At 48.3% G+C, this 15,527-nt stretch overlaps 1 protein-coding gene across 1 annotated transcript; it reads right to left on the bottom strand.

The window, feature by feature from the left end:
- Positions 1-12,811: 12,811 nt before the first annotated feature.
- Positions 12,812-14,486, bottom strand: LOC136966216 (fas apoptotic inhibitory molecule 1-like). Its single transcript, XM_067260672.1, has 4 exons — positions 14,370-14,486; positions 14,041-14,269; positions 13,281-13,330; positions 12,812-13,115 (listed from the first exon to the last, which is right to left on the bottom strand). Exons 1-4 carry the CDS (start codon positions 14,484-14,486, stop codon positions 12,969-12,971), a joined length of 543 nt encoding a protein of 180 aa, XP_067116773.1. The 3' UTR covers positions 12,812-12,968.
- Between the last annotated feature and the right edge of the window lie 1,041 nt (positions 14,487-15,527).

The following is a 15,527-nucleotide window of genomic DNA, read 5'->3' as shown; positions in this document are numbered from 1 at the left end:
TTTCCTGTTATGTAGCAAAACTAATTCAGAAGGCAGAGGCCACAATACATTGAATTAGGACCTTTTTCATACAATTATTCAATTATTTTATCCTCATTCTGGGTTAACTTGGGTAAGGTAGCTTAATATGTAAGATAAAGATTATTGGTCTAATCTTGTAAATATATATAAGAGAATTCTTATGCAAGGGGTATCATATTAATGGAGTGGGGGCATGTTCTGTGTTGTGTGGAGGGGGCTCTGTTCTGTGTGTGTGGAGGGGGCTCTGTTCTGTGTTGTGTTGAGGGGTGGGGGCTCTGTTCTGTGTTGTGTTGAGGGGGGCCTCTGTTCTTGTGTTGTGTGGAGGGGGGCTCTGTTCTGTGTTTGTGAGGGGGCTCTGTTCTGTGTTGTGTTGAGGGGGCCTCTGTTCTGTGTTGTGTTGAGGGGGCTCTGTTCTGTGTTGTGTTGAGGGGGGCTCTGTTCTGTGTTGTGTTGAGGGGGGCTCTGTTCTGTGTTGGTGTGGAGGGGGCTCTGTTCTGTGTTGTGTTGAGGGGGCTCTGGTTCGTTTGTTGTGTGTGAGGGGGCTCTGTTCTGTGTTGTGTTGAAGGGGCTCTGTTCTGTGTTGTGTGGGAGGGGGCTCTGTTCTGTGTTGTGTGGAGGGGGCTCTGTTCTGTGTTGTGTGGAGGGGGCTCTGTTCTGTGTTGTGTGGAGGGGGCTCTGTTCTGTGTTGTGTTGAGGGGGCTCTGAGAGAGAAAGAGAGAGAGAGGGAGAGAGAGAGAGAGAGAGAGAGACGAGAGAGAGAGAGAGAGAGAGAGAGAGAGAGAGAGAGAGAGAAGAGAGAGAGAGAGAGAGAGAGAGAGGTGTGAGAACAGCGTGTGGGCTTCGAAACGGGAACGCTTCGAGAAAGACACACGGGGAGAAGTCAGACGGGACGGAATCCTCCACGACAACAGCATGACAAGACCTCCTTGTCTGTTCAATCGCATCTCTGAACCTCCGATTAGAGGACCAGGGTATCAACATTCCTCTGGTCGGAGACAGGCAGACAGAGAGATGGGGAGACGGGGGGTATTTTCACCCTGGAGAAACCCAAAATAGCACGCAGCGAAGCGCTGGGGGTTGGTGTGGAGAAGAATGGAGTGTTTGTGTGCTGGGGCTGTCTGTGTTCAGGCCCCTCCCCGAGAGGAGCCCAGAGCCAGATGTCATTTGCGGGGTAATTCAATTGGCGACTGTCTCCAGAGGTCAGGGGGGGGTCGAGGTGGGCTCTCTCTGCTTCGGTGTCCCGGTGGTGACTACTCTCCTCCACGCCGCCCGCTCAGAGACCTAGCCTGGAGATGAGGGGGGTTTCCTCTCTCTCTCCCTCTCTCCCTCTCTCATGTGAGCCTCATCATCACACAAAGTTCTATTTCAGCAGGGTTACTCCCCGGGTTCCCAGAACGCCGTGCTCCTGATGGAGGGGGGGGGGGGGCACCATGACACACACCCCTCGACCCAGCACCATGACACAACAGACTTCTGGTTCTGGAAGCCACGGAGGCTGCTTTGCTTCCCCTCCCCGTCACTCAGTCGTCACGGTTACGGCCTGTGCTACACCTGTGCCTGCAGGGTGTGTCATCTTCGGGCGTCCGTGCGGGCTCCAGATGACAGGTGATCGTCCTCGCTGCAGACCTCCGACCAGCCCAGGACAGGAACTCTCTCGCGGGCATGCTGCTGAAGCGCTAAATACCACAGGTCAAAAAGTCTACAACCATGGGAGGTCACCAGGACAGCTGAGAGGTGTGTGTGTGTGAGAGAGTGTGTGTGTGTGTGTGGTGTGTGTCGAGCGTCAGAGCGTGTTGCTCAGGGGAGAGAGAGAGAGAGCTGACTGGAGTGGCTGATTGATGTCCGCCGTCCCCCTCCTTTGGTGAGGAGACTCTTTACTTAGCAGAAGGTTAAGCAATGCTCACCGGACCGAGCCCCCCCGCCTCCTCCCCCCCTCCCCCCCCCAGAGGCCCCGGCATCAACGGGCTGTCAACCAGCGTCATCCTCGCCGCTCCTGCAGTGAGTCACCACACACACACACACACACAATCAGCTCTGCTGATGTGAGAGCGCCGCTGGCATGTGAAAACTCGCTTGGGAGGGGGGGGGATGGGGAAAAGGGGGATGGGGGGGGGCCTTGCCGGCGCCCAAATTACACAGAGAACAGGGATGGGTTCTGAAACGCTTTGCCGGGACGAGAATAAAGTCAACACGGACAAACAGCGGCAGCGGCCTCAGAAGACGACCGGATGCATCACCCCCTCCCCCCTCCCTCCCTGCGACCCTCCCGTCCTTCTGGTTAGAAAAGGTCAGCCAGTGTTCACATCCCTGGATAGCTAAACAACTCGTAATCCCAACATTACACATGACATGGCTCCGAGACCCACACACAGACAGGAGTGTGGTGTGTGTGTGTGTGTGTGTTTCCTTCTCAGGATATTGCACCATTCTAGCAGCGCAAACACGGGGCAGCTCTGAGAGCTTGCGGGACAAACGCGTGCGTGTTGTAACATTACCAGGTCTGGGGTGAGACTCTTAACCTCTGCCTCTAACGAACAAACGAGACGGGGGTTCGGAGGAGCAGGAAGTGTCACCTCTCCCCGTCCAATCACGGCCGAGCAGGCAGCCCTGGCCTGGGCTCTACTGGGGATTAATTATCGCCTGGATGTGACCCTCCGCCATGGTAACCAGCATACACACACACACAGCCTGCCGACGCCTCACACCTGAGACCTACGCAGTCCCCCGAGCGCGTGTGAGGAGAGAGACAAAGAGGAAGAGGGGGAAGAACGGCCGAAGGGAAGCGAGGCAGACAGGCAGAAAGGTATGGAGGCAGAGAGTTAGGCAGAGAGGCAGAGGGTTAGAGACAGAGGCAGAAGTAGAGGCAGAGAGAGAAAGGCAGAGGTAGAGCGACAGAAAGGCAGAGGCCGAGAGGTAGCGAGACAGAGGCAGAAGGATAGAGGCAAGGGTAGAACGAGAGAGAGAGAGAGAGAGAGAGAGAGAGAGAGAGAGAGAGAGAGACAGAGACAGAGAGAAATAGAGAGGGAGAGAGAGAGAGAGCGAGCGAGAGAGCGAGCGAGAGACAGAGAGAAATAGAGAGAGGGAGAGAGAGTCAAGGTAGAGAGGATGTGGATGTGTGTGGTCGTGTGAGGGACCTGGTCTAAACAGCTTAGTAGACTCAGCACAGCAGTGTGCCAGGCTCCGTCTCCAGCTGCCAAACACAACGCTTCAGCCTGGCCAGTGAGCATCTCTAACCTACCGCTGAGGCAGATTCATAATCCCCTGGCTTAAACATGACATGATTTATCCCATCAGGCCAACCGACATGTGTATCTCACTGGGAGCCGGCATGTAGGGAATCTAATACACAAAACAGATGAAACCCGTTGAACAGTGCCATACAGTCACGTCCACATTCAGCCATAGGAAATTCTCTCCCGACGAGGGTCAATCGTGGCGGTATGGGGCGAGCGAAGGATCCTAAGGGCGCTCCTCCTAGTTGGCTCCAGGAGCAGAGGAGTGCTCGTCCTGGCAGGATGGAAGCCTCAGTGGCACCAGGAGGCGTGTGGATGCATACATTCATTACTGAGCTCTAAGCGAGCGCTCCCCCGCTGCCAGATGGTGACCAACACTGAGAAGAGCGTCCTCAGGAGGGGAAAGGAAGAAACAAACAGGGGACATTGATTTTTCTCCATTGAAGGCCAGATGGAGAGAGCGCTTCCTACTGACCCCGGCTGGAGCACTTTGAAAATGAGCCCGGCCATCCGACAAGAGTTTACAACCGCGGCACAACAAGGTCCACAAAAGGGTGATAAAATCCTCTAGTAGACAGAACGGTCTCGTGTGCCGGCAATTATCTTAATGCGTTTGGAGACGCTGGTTTGGGGGCTCGTTTTGTTCCTTCAGATAAAAGAATGTAGGCCTGCACTGAGAACATGGGTACAGAGATAGCCTAATTAAGATAGCTGGTGATGGTGAAAAGTAGGCTAATTAATGAACCAATAAATCATTAATCGTCGAACAAGACGAGGCCTTCGGGGTTGGAAGCATCTGTTCGACACGACAGAAATGTGACAGATCAAAGGGCCTCACCATCCACACAAACAAGTCAAAACTCCACATCCTTCATCGCACACGCCGCACTCCTATTGGCCAGGCAGACCCAAGGTCATCCGTGGTCACCGCACAGGGAGGGGCCAACAGCCACGAGGGCTGCGCTGGTTTGACAACCGATTGGTCAGCGGAGCAGGATGTGACATCAGTGTCCCCGTGGGAGTCAAGGAGGGGAATGGGGGATGGGGGGGGGGAGTGTATCATTGCTCTCAGCAGGAAGCCAGTGTTCTATTTTTTACTCATCCATGGGTCCTGTGGCTATTGTTTTGGTTGGGTCCGTGTCTGGCTCCACAGAACAGCTTCCCTCCTGGGGGGGAATCTGAGGGATGTGGAGGGGGGGGGGGAACCGCCCCCCCCCAACCCCCAACCTTCCCATGAGTCCCCAGTGCAGCTGCCTCCACAGCTGGGGTAGCCCCCCGTTCACATCCAGAGTCAAGCTGCATGTGTACTATCCTTTACTCTGGGCTAATGCCCCGCACTGCAGGGCTGTACATCAACAGCAGCTCTGTGGTGGAAGGCTGGGTCGATGTTGGCCTTCTCTAGATGACTCAAACCACCAAAGTCCAGCTCAGTCTTATCTGGGGTAGAGATCATACGGTCTCATCCATCTCCCCCTCCCCTCCCCCCCCCCCCCCCCCCCCCCCCCATCTCTTATTCATCCACTGCTCTGATGCTCTGGCGTCCAGTGTGACGCCAACTGTAAAGGACGGCTCGCTAATCACAACTGTCTTTTCATACCCAAATATTCGATTGCAACTCGGGACTTCAGCGCTGACTGGATGTGTGTTGTCTCAGAGAAGGACTGTCCAGTATGGCGTGATAACCACTCCAGTCAGCGACCACTACAGAGCCTCGCTCTGGTTAGCTAGAAATCCAGTCCTATAGTGTGCTGAGCCAAGGTATGCATAGGACGAGAGTAGACATGAGTAACCTCTTGCATCACAAACAACTTCAGTGTTTCCCCTAGGTTTACAGCTTTGTGGGGGGGGGGACCATGTAGAGACAGAAATTACATGCCGTCGTGTAAATAATATAATGGTAGGGGAAACACTAAACTTGGACATTTAAGCAATTGATTTACCTAGATGATACCTCTATAAATAAATGTGCTTGACTGACTGACAGACAAACTTGATTCGAATGGTGGTTTTGGAATTAAATGACGTCGCTGCAGAATATTGCCGATGAAAGAGCCCATTTGGAGGGGAGGTGCTGCACTGCTCTCATGAGCTGCTACTAAAAGAGACATCCACGGCTAGCGACGACTACTCCGGGACAGAACTTTAGCAGAATCCACTCTAATGCACCTTAAGTGGCATGAAAAATATAGAATGCTCGGAGCGTGAAGTATTTGACAGCTGCGTTAGGCAAGAGCGGGGGCTACATTTTGCCTTAAGTCTTCATAAGACCTTAGCAACATTACAGGTTGACTTAGAACCCTAGCAGTAGATACAGGAATAGAAGAAGGCAATGGATAGATTCAACAAGAGATACGACCGTTTATTGAACTACTGTTGATTCTTCAACACAAGGCTAGTTCCTATGGGGTAGGCCTGGTACCTTAGCACTGCCATGGGTGCCAGAATGTGATGTAACCCTACCTGTTTGTTCTGTGTTCTGCTTCAATAGAGAACTAAACTGTTCCTCTGTGATTCAGCACTCAGACACACACACACACCAACGAGGAGCATGAGGGCTGACTGATCGGATTGAATGGAAAACAACTCGCTGGGCCTGCCACACTTTGCATAAGCACACATGTAGGGCCCTACTGTTCCGACGCAAACAGCACAAATCATGATAGGTCACCGAATAATAAATGCATTGAGCTTTTCTTAGCTTGTCTGTTTTTATATCTGTTGTGAGCCCATTCCTTTGTTCCATGCAACTGCATCAGTCACTTCCCCCTTTTGACACACCACCAACCAGTTGGGTTGATTGCTCACAGTTCATGCTCTCTGCTCCGTTGTAGTATTATTTTCGCACTGAACTCTTTTGAGTATTTGTTCAGTCCACCATGATGTCAAAATATTTGTTTATTTGGTGCGTCGAAGCTCGACAGAGAGCCCCACAGCCATTTTGAATACACATGTGCATTCATCTGGTTCTTTCATGAGCAGATGAATGCACGACATCATGCAACCACCCAAAAATGTGATGTTTACGTCATGTACATGGTGGATTGGTGGAACACATGACATAGTACATGTTGACTAAGTGTCCCCGTAACAACCACAGAAGGTATGGGGGAGGGCGGGATGTCTTTTGTCGACATTCGTTCTCCGCTGTCTCATCTTAGGCCAGACACAACAAAGGCCTGGATAATGCCTCAGCCCAAACCCTCCAGGGGGATTTCCAAAGGAACAAGAGAGACAGGTGGAACCTTCCTCGACAGAAGCCGGAAGGTTCTCTTGACAGAAACAGTCTTTCACAAGCAGAGCACAGCAAGTGTCAGGTGTTTCCTTCTTGTCTTACTGCTTACCTGGAAGATTTTATAACCAAATGACAGAACGGTGAAATTGGCCCTTGAAATGTTACTGATTGACTGCGCTACCTCACACACCAACTTCTAAAAGGTTCTACCGTGGAAAATCTGAGAAAAGGGACAAATTATTCCAAATGCATAATTTACTAGAATCAATCCACTTAAAATTGAAAGACACTGTTTACCATTCTACTTATTTTACAGTCATGCCGGTTTTCCAACTGAAAAATGGTCTTGTGCCAGCAAGGAAAAGACATGATTGAAAGATGTAAAGCAAAATGTGTGCTCTACAGCAACAGTGGCTGCTGCCAAAACGTATATATCCAAACGTAGCAGTAAATGCTTGCCTGGAGCCCTGCATCATTCAAGCACAATGACCCATTAAATTAGCAAACTGTTTTGAGGATGAGGGAGAGGGTGTGAGAGGGAGAGAAAAGTGCGTCATGTTTTGATAATCAGTGAGAAAGCCAGGGCACTTGTCCTGGGTCCGTGTTTCTTGTGCCATCGATTGTGGCAGGGGATTCTGCATCCTGCACCCTTGTAGTATTTAGTAGGCACTGTGCACAATGCAGAATGGGAACATCTGCATAAGCACTATGCTAAAACAGTATGCAGAAAGAGCTGCTTGGCATATAACCGGGCAACATTCTGAGTGAAGTTCGCATGGCCTGGACGCCACACAACTGCTTCTCATTCATAGCTCTGGGCGGTTTCAATCAGTAGAAAATCTGGAGAAGTTTATTCTGTGGTATTGTCTGTCGGTTACTTCCTCTGGAAAACAGATTCTTGCAAAACCTATGGACACTCAGTAGCATCTAGTGAACATGGTACAGTCTGTACGATACGTGCAGTGTTGATTTGAATTTGCCCAAGCGGAGAATTGTGACAAGAGCCTGTTTCTCTCCCATATTGGACCACATGTTCTCTCTTTCACACCCCCTCCTTTCCCCCTCAGAGAGCACTCAACACAAAAACATACAAAGATCTGTCCTCCAAAGAGGGCCCTTTCATCCCGGCAGCTGGGAGTTGCTCTCCCTTTCATCACAGGCCTCTGACTCCAAGGGTGGCAAAGACTATCCTGTCCTTTCACCTGTAGTCCATGTTGGGGGGGGTGGGGGGGGGGGAACAACGTTCGGCCATGTTCCCTGTCTCTCTCGTGTACTTCATTCAGACCTGCGCCATTGAGCGAAGCGCCCTCTTGTCATGGGCTGGACGACAGCCAGGGGTCCCCCGCTAATCTGCATTGTACCCAACACCCCCACCGTGGTCCCAGTAATGCAACTGTACCCATCGTCATCCTCTCGCATTAATCCCTCTGTTGGGTCTAGACAGCGGAGCCTCTTTAGCATATGGACCCCCATATGGCCCCCCCTGCTGCCCCCGCTCAGCCAGCCCCACAGTGGCACCTCTCCAGGGCCTTCTAATCAAATAGAAAGAGATAGAGACGAGCCTGTTCTCGCCAGCTCCGGCAATTGCCAACCTCTAGATGCAATTTGGACCGAAAAGGGGGAAGGCGGGAGGGCGGGGGGGTTACAAAATCTCTGCAGTCAACAAAAAACTGAATTGACAGGGGAGAGAGGCCAAGAATGTGGAATCTTAGTTGTACCAGTGGGGGGGGGTGGGGGGTGGGAGGTGGTGGGATCACTGATAAGCCTCGACCTTCCCCTTGAGGATCCGTGGACTAGGACCGGGCCGGGCCGGAATCCATGCATGCGTGTGTGAATGCTCCGTACATGCGTGTTGCCGTGACGCATCCTTAGCGGAGCACAGCTAACAAACACATGGATGGCTGATGACCGCATCTCCCTAATGGGGCCCCGGAGGCAGGTTGGGTTGGGAGGGGTGTTGTTTTACCCAGCGACGGCTCCATCTCTCTCTGCAGCCACACACAGGACGAAGGCACAGCGGAACGCCGTTGCCGGGCGGGCGTGCGTACGTGTGTGTCGGTCGGGGGTATATTTAGCCCTGTCGCTTATAGGTGACCCTACCTCAGCAGCGTCCAATGAGAGTCCGAGACAGCGACGTGATGGGCGGGGGGGGGGGGGGGGGGGGGGGGGGGGCACGCAACAACCTTGAGCCTCGTCGCTCAGCCATGAACAGCAGGCTGCGGCTCGCGCTCCACATGTGCTGCCGCTGCAGCAGTTCATCACATGGAGCAGGCCAGCCATTGGTTCCTCCGACACACGCCCATACATCATCTCCCGATTTATAGACCTGGCTCATCCAGCCTCCTCCCTGCATCTTTGTCTCGTTCTTCCGTTCAAAATCTCACCGTTTGTTGTTCCATGTGTTCACTCCTCTCCGTCTGTCCTATGGGGTTTGTCTGGCTGGAGGGTCAGAATAGGGATTTGTGGTCTGTTTCCCCTCCTGTTTGGGTGCGGGCGTAGGATGGAGATGTGCCGTTGAGCCCCCGTTCAACCGATTAGTCGCATTAACGACGCAGGAAGGCCCGCCGCCATGTACTCTGCGAGGCTCTGGTTCATTTCACACTACTTTTGACACATACAGACGCACAGAATGAGAGAGAGAGCGAGAGAGCGAGAGAGCGAGAGAGCGAGAGAGCGAGAGAGAGAGAGAGAGAGAGAGAGAGAGAGCTTGAGCCAGCCCCTGAATATTGGATATGTTACTGATTACAGGGCTGTACCCTGTCTCTAGACTAGACTGTACAAAAGTTAGTGTAACATGAACCGCAATCAAAGAAATCAATTGTGAACATCAGGATGGGGCACACAATGCAGACATCTAGCTGGGTCTTGCCTCTTTATGATTGTATCCATTGTGCTGCCTTCAATGCAACCAAAGGAGAGAAAGGCCGGCCTACAGAAAACATCTTTCTGGATTGTGTACACAGAATCATACTATTTCTAAAACAATTATGTATATAAAAGCCATTTGATTCTTAACTTATTGACCTAAACAGGACTATAAGCTCGGTGACTTTTTAATCTCAAGAACAATTGATACGAGAACCTTCACGTGTTTTCTGGTGGCGTAGTAAAAACATGGGCCACCACACACGCACCACAGGGGCTGTTTGCTCGTCATCGGATGCAGTCAGCGCGTAGGGGAGCTTGTGGTGCAGGATGGGAGGATTGAATCAGCCAGGAACAAAGGGTGCAGAGAGATCAGGATAATGTCTCCAGACGGACGGGCTTCACGTCCCCAGGGCACGACGTCAGGCGGGTGGTTGCGTAAGGGCTAAAACTACGGTTTAAAAGCATCTCTCCACTTATTGTGAAAGGGACATCCATCGGGGTAGGCACTCCGGGAATGCTATTGGTTCCCCCCCTCTCTCTCTCTCTCTCTCGGTCGTTATCTGTCACTCCCGTCACGTCTCTCCCTGTCCCATCCCTTCCCTCCTGTTCCATCTATTTTCTATTTTTCTAACACTCTCTAACGCACGCTCTCTCTCATACACACCCACAGCCCTCCCTCACAAAATATCAGTCATTCCACTGAGAGACACAGTTGTCCTAGGTTAGGGAGCAAGGGGTGGGGCGGATCAGTTTCCTGGGCAGATTTGCCATCTGTCCGAAGAGAGGTCGGGAGATGACACACAAGGTGCCTTTAAAACGGAAAGGCTTAATCCCAACCTCATCTATAATCCAATATACAAATATGCTGTTTGCTCTATAGGAGTGAACGTGTTGGATAATCTATCTCATTGGGCCTCATTTGCCATGAAAGTAGAAGCTTAAGAGTTTGAATGGTTCAGTCGAGTGAAACATATGGCCTATGGCCTGAGCTGACGTCATGACTCACAACTATTACCACAAAAACATCTTCAAATGTAAAAACGAGCTGTCAGGTTGACTATTGCACAGGCGGAAATAAACTGTACCATTCAAAGGCAACTTGATAACACATCAGATTTTGTGCATGTGGAGACACCACTAAAGCTGGAAAAAGAACCAGACGATAAAATCGAATGGCATTGGCAAAACAGAAATCTGTGGACCAGGTGCAGGCTAAACCTGGCCCAGACCAGACCCCTGTTTACAAGGCAGGCCCCTCTCATCTAAGTGGCTCCTCTGCCAGAACATGTCCAGCTACAAGTCCCAGCAGGCAGACTACCACCTTGGTGGCCAGAAGGTAGGAGTCCAAAAGCTGGGAGCAGGAAGAAGGCATTCATCTGCTCTTACCTGACAATCCCACATTCAGCCAGTGAAAGTGTTCTCTCTTGCCTTTGGTGAGGTTATGACCAGTGAAAGTGGATCAACTAGGTATGGGCAAGCCATCCCTGCACACACCAACCCCCTTGCAAATGAAGGTATGCAGCCAGGGAAACAAAAACCCTACTTATGCCAACAGTGTGTGCTTTCGCAGATTTTTGTTATCCAAAGGGTGATTTGAGTAATAGTCAAATGTCTGATCATTCTGAGCACTGAGCAGCAGTGATGCAGCGCGAGTCATGATATGACACAGTTACCAAGCCAAATGAAAGCACAGGGTTATGAGAAAACGAGTCAGATTGCCATTGCATAGCCCAACATCTGTCAAGCTGCGTGACCGAAAGATTAGTCAGCTCACTAATAATTCTACACGTAACCAGTAAAATAATGCAAGGTAGCCCTGTTTCAAGTGCATCATTGGATGGAAATCAAAGTTGGCTAAGGATTTAATTCAAGTGCCACCGTCAGTCTTATATGATACTTGTAGTTCAAATGTCAAATTGATAAACTGCTTGACTGACCAACATGAACCTGTGCCATAGAAAATACTAGGCTACATTATGCATTAACATTCGGCTTGACATACTCACAGATACAGTATCATACTGGAAAATCCATTTGGGGTGACCTCTACCAGAAAAAGAACATGCAGTTTGTTCAAACATTTATGTTGGCTTACCTTCAATGGCGATGACATGTTCCCGAATTTGATTTTGTAGAAGGGGCTCCTCCACGCGCTCCAGCAGTTCATAAATGGAATAGATGTTCGGGTGGACGGATTCGAACCTCTGGATTTCGGACCGAATCGCTGCCGAATTCGCAAGGTGCTGCTGGTAGTTCATGTTGCAGCTGGTTTGCTGTCACTTTATAGGTTCAGTTTCCAAAATAGTAGCAAGCTAAGTGTTCAGCAGGGGTTGCATACGATTGCACAGTGCCGCTTTTTAGTCCTCTTGTGCCGAAACTATAATTTATCGAATTTGATTTGAGGGGTGACATTAACACATAAAGGAAACATTTTCTTTTACCAGCTGAAGAAAAAACATGTATGTCCATTTAGCCACTGTAGTTGGCTAGCTAACGTTCCCACGGTTTTCAACAAAACGACCCGAGCTCTCCAGACTTGAAATCCTGAAGGAGTGACAGTAGTTGTTGGATGGGCAATGCTTCCCCATATCCTTACTCCGTCCTTTGCGGAGGAAACATGTAAAAAAAAAATAAAAAAAAAATTACCAGCTAGTTAGATTGACATTTATGCGTCTCTGCCAGCAATAGCGATGAATAGTCATATCAAACGACTCCGGCAAGGTTTACGCGGTGCCAGACAGGCCCTCCTGCTACTAGCTGATTTGCTAGCGGCTGCCAAGCCAGAGACAAAACTCTGAATATATCGGACCACGTCCCAGTGCCTTTAAATAACAGACCAATAATCAGTATTGGTTCTTTTAAAAGACAGTTAAACCATAAGGTCGGTATTAACAAATGGCAAAAAACCCAGCAGACCATACATCCACGCTAACAGCGAAAATAGTTACAAATCGTTGCTCGATGTGCGTTCTGCGCAGTCCCGACTCCCGTTCGTTGTTTTGTTTCGCGTGCAGGAGCTAGGCAAAACTAGACCCACACAGTCCACAATTCGCTCAATCCCTACAGTTACTTACGGACTAAAATGTCTATTTAATCCGAAATATTTTACTGATAAGACAAATTATTAATTTATAAATTGCGTTCGCTTATCCTTAGGCACAGAGGCATTTTCCCTTTCTCCTGTGCAGAGATCCATCCCGTCTGTATGTCATTCCCAAACGTTTCCTGTTGGAAATCGTCCATTGGTTTTGAACTCATGAAGGTAGTCATTGCGTAGGGCATGCGCAATAAATGTCGACATACAGTGAACTCAATTGCAGAGTAATCCTTTTTATTGGTTTATTGGCATTTCTATATTATTATTTTTTTAAAGCACGCCCTCCGTCTTATATGATATTATTCATACTCTTGTATTAGAGAAATATATCAGTTCAACTATACAAGTGAAATACTGCAATCACGTTATACTGGTGAAATGTGTAGCCTGAATTTATATTTCTTTCATATTTCAATATTCCTCTCCATTATGGAAATTTCTTTCAATGTACTTGTAAGTATATCCTTCCTCACAAAGATAACAACGTTAACATGTCCATTAAGCTTCTCCTTATCAGCTATGTGTATGCAGAAACCTTTTCCCCATCGACTATTAAATGGTGAACTATGCCTCCTCGTTTCTTCCCACTGCTAATAGCTTTAATGAAGCATTCATGCTCTCCTATCATGAAGTGTGTCTCTGTGCCATCATCCACAAACTCTCCCTGGAAATGTCAAATGAGAAAGAACACATTTCAATATGCAGTTGGAATGAACATACTTATAAATCTGATTTCTGTTAATGGCCTGTGGTGAAGATGCCGGCTGTGGATTTTTCACACACCAAAGCTGCTTGAACTCTAATGAGCATAATCTGTCTTCTGTCTTACCATGGTTTCCATCTTCTGCCCATTGCACCATATATCCATTGTATCCTTTTCTGTTCGAAGAGAAAAATCAAATTAATAGACTACAATAGATGTTGGCCTTATTTTGGGACAGAAACAGCAGTGCATTAGACATAGCTAGCATTTTTATGACTGGAGAGGATTATATGACCCGGCCCGGTCTAAGTACAGCACTAACCTGTTCCACTGCACACGGCAGGCCACTTCAGCACAGAATGTGTTCCTATGTTTTAGTTAATTATCCACTTATCTGTCTGTATTGTGTGCTTTTACACCCCCACACTCTGACCTTCTGCTACTTTAACACAAATCAAGTGTAGACCAATCCAGCCCCTGTCCACACTCTGGGATGCAGGGAAAACTGGGACTTGATTACGGTGGTTCTATTAGGATGCATTAATCAACACCAGTGTAAATGTATTTGACAAATACAAATCTTGTTATTTCTACCTGAAACACAATTTAACTTAAGATATGGGATGTATCTATAAACCTTACATATAGGGAAGTAAAAGTAAGAAAAAACACAATGTTAGCGCATATGACAGGTTACCAGTACAAACAGGTTAGGTAACCTGTATGTAAATCCTATGAGATGTATGTAGATTTTCCAAGCATGGAGAACGTGTCTTTGACATTGGACACTTAATAAATAAAGATCTTGTGAAGTTGTGAAGGCATATCCTCTTTATGGGAATGCGAGGCAGTTGGACTATAATAGTCCAGGTTTGTTGAGGCTTACCGAGCACAACCCTGCAGTCAGTACCATCCACCTGCAGTACCCACGTCTTGGTGATTTTGGATCTGTCGTCTATGAACTTCTCTAAACTTTTGCCATCAATCTCCAAGGAGTACTCATAGGAAAATCCAGTAAGAGCCTCAATGTGTATAGTTGCTCTGGTGTCGAAGCTTCCAACAGTGAAGGTTTCCTTTCCGACAAGCTTGAACATCCAATCTTTTTTCACAACCTCCTGTTGAAAGAGCAAAACAGAAAGTCTGTTCTCATGATTATTTGCAATGTGTACAACACGTGAGTGACATGTTACTGAAGAGATGCACATCAGGGCCTACCTGTCCATTAATAATAACGACCCGCTTTCCTGTCGTTGTGCCATGAGCAAACTCAATCCTGTAAACACCATCACTTAGTGCCACTTCCCAGACACCGACCACGTCCCCACACATCATTCTGACTCTATTTCTATGTATTAGGTCAAGTCTGAAAGCAATAAAAGAAGACTTAATCTACATATTCTCCATTGCATAACAACTGTCTCCAATTTTCCTCCTCTTGACATAGTTGGTGCATGTTCCTTATTCAGTCTCTGTACAATATGGGTGTTTGCTCAGCAGCAAGTGCATTAGGATAAGAGGCTTATTGACGCATGCTCATTCTCGTTACAGTACTGCCACAAGCAATTAAGGTGTTCTGAGTCTCTTTAGCAAAGTGAAGATCTGAATATGTATGCACACATTAAAAACGGTATAGTTGTGTTCCCTGAAACAAACCTTATGTTTAGCTCTTGTTATTCCAAGAACAGTTTGCAATATCAGAATCGAGAAGTGATTCAATCCTTTAATTGAATGAGCTGTCATTACAAATGTATGGGCACATGTATTGGAAATACAATACCCCGTCAGTAGATGGCGTTACCATATCCTCTGTTAAACCTCTTTCTGTTCAACCTCTAAATATCCACCTATCTACTGTATGTATATGGATTCTTATTGATTCCATACACATACCGATCCTTTTCCTTGTGTAATCAGTTTATAGTCATTGATATAGTTAAAATATAGCAATGGCAATTGTATTGTATGCTCCTACTTATTATTCATATTTAATAAGTAACAACCAATACAACCACATTCAAGAACATCATTTTTTTTAATCGAGGGTTTAATGAAACCAAATTGGTCAGCCTATAGTTTTTTTAGTGGAGATTTGTGTATTTATACCACAGAATGTCTAACAGTGGGCGGTGTCGAACCTTACTGTGAGATCCACTACTCAATCGCTACTTTCTTTCTCCGACTTCAGTTGGTGCTCTGGTTCATCGGTTCTAGTACAGTGGGTGGAGAGCGCCGGTAGAGGCTGTGGTCGAATAGCATTTTCTCGGGTAACTCGAAGCTGGTGGGGGAGGCAGATCCCTCTTGCAGACGTACTACTGCCAGAAATATCCGTTTTTTTCCAAAGTCGTTGCTTTAGTGGAATGTTTCTTTATGGTA

Source organism: Osmerus mordax, chromosome 22 (assembly GCF_038355195.1).
Source record: "Osmerus mordax isolate fOsmMor3 chromosome 22, fOsmMor3.pri, whole genome shotgun sequence".
NCBI lineage: Eukaryota > Metazoa > Chordata > Actinopteri > Osmeriformes > Osmeridae > Osmerus > Osmerus mordax.
The sequence above is the reverse complement of the archived record's forward strand: the minus strand, read 5'-3'. Positions and strand labels throughout refer to the sequence as shown.

What these genes read in the sequence shown, in the direction of transcription:
- LOC136966216 (XM_067260672.1), bottom strand. Translation starts at nt 14,486, where the DNA reads ATGATGTGTGGGGACGTGGTCGGTGTCTGGGAAGTGGCACTAAGTGAT. An exon ending in TCGTTATTATTAATGGACAG is followed by an intron (nt 14,270 to 14,369) that starts GTAGGCCCTGAT and finishes CTCTTTCAACAG; the next exon opens with GAGGTTGTGAAAAAAGATTG. An exon ending in TGACTGCAGGGTTGTGCTCG is followed by an intron (nt 13,331 to 14,040) that starts GTAAGCCTCAAC and finishes CTCTTCGAACAG; the next exon opens with AAAAGGATACAATGGATATA.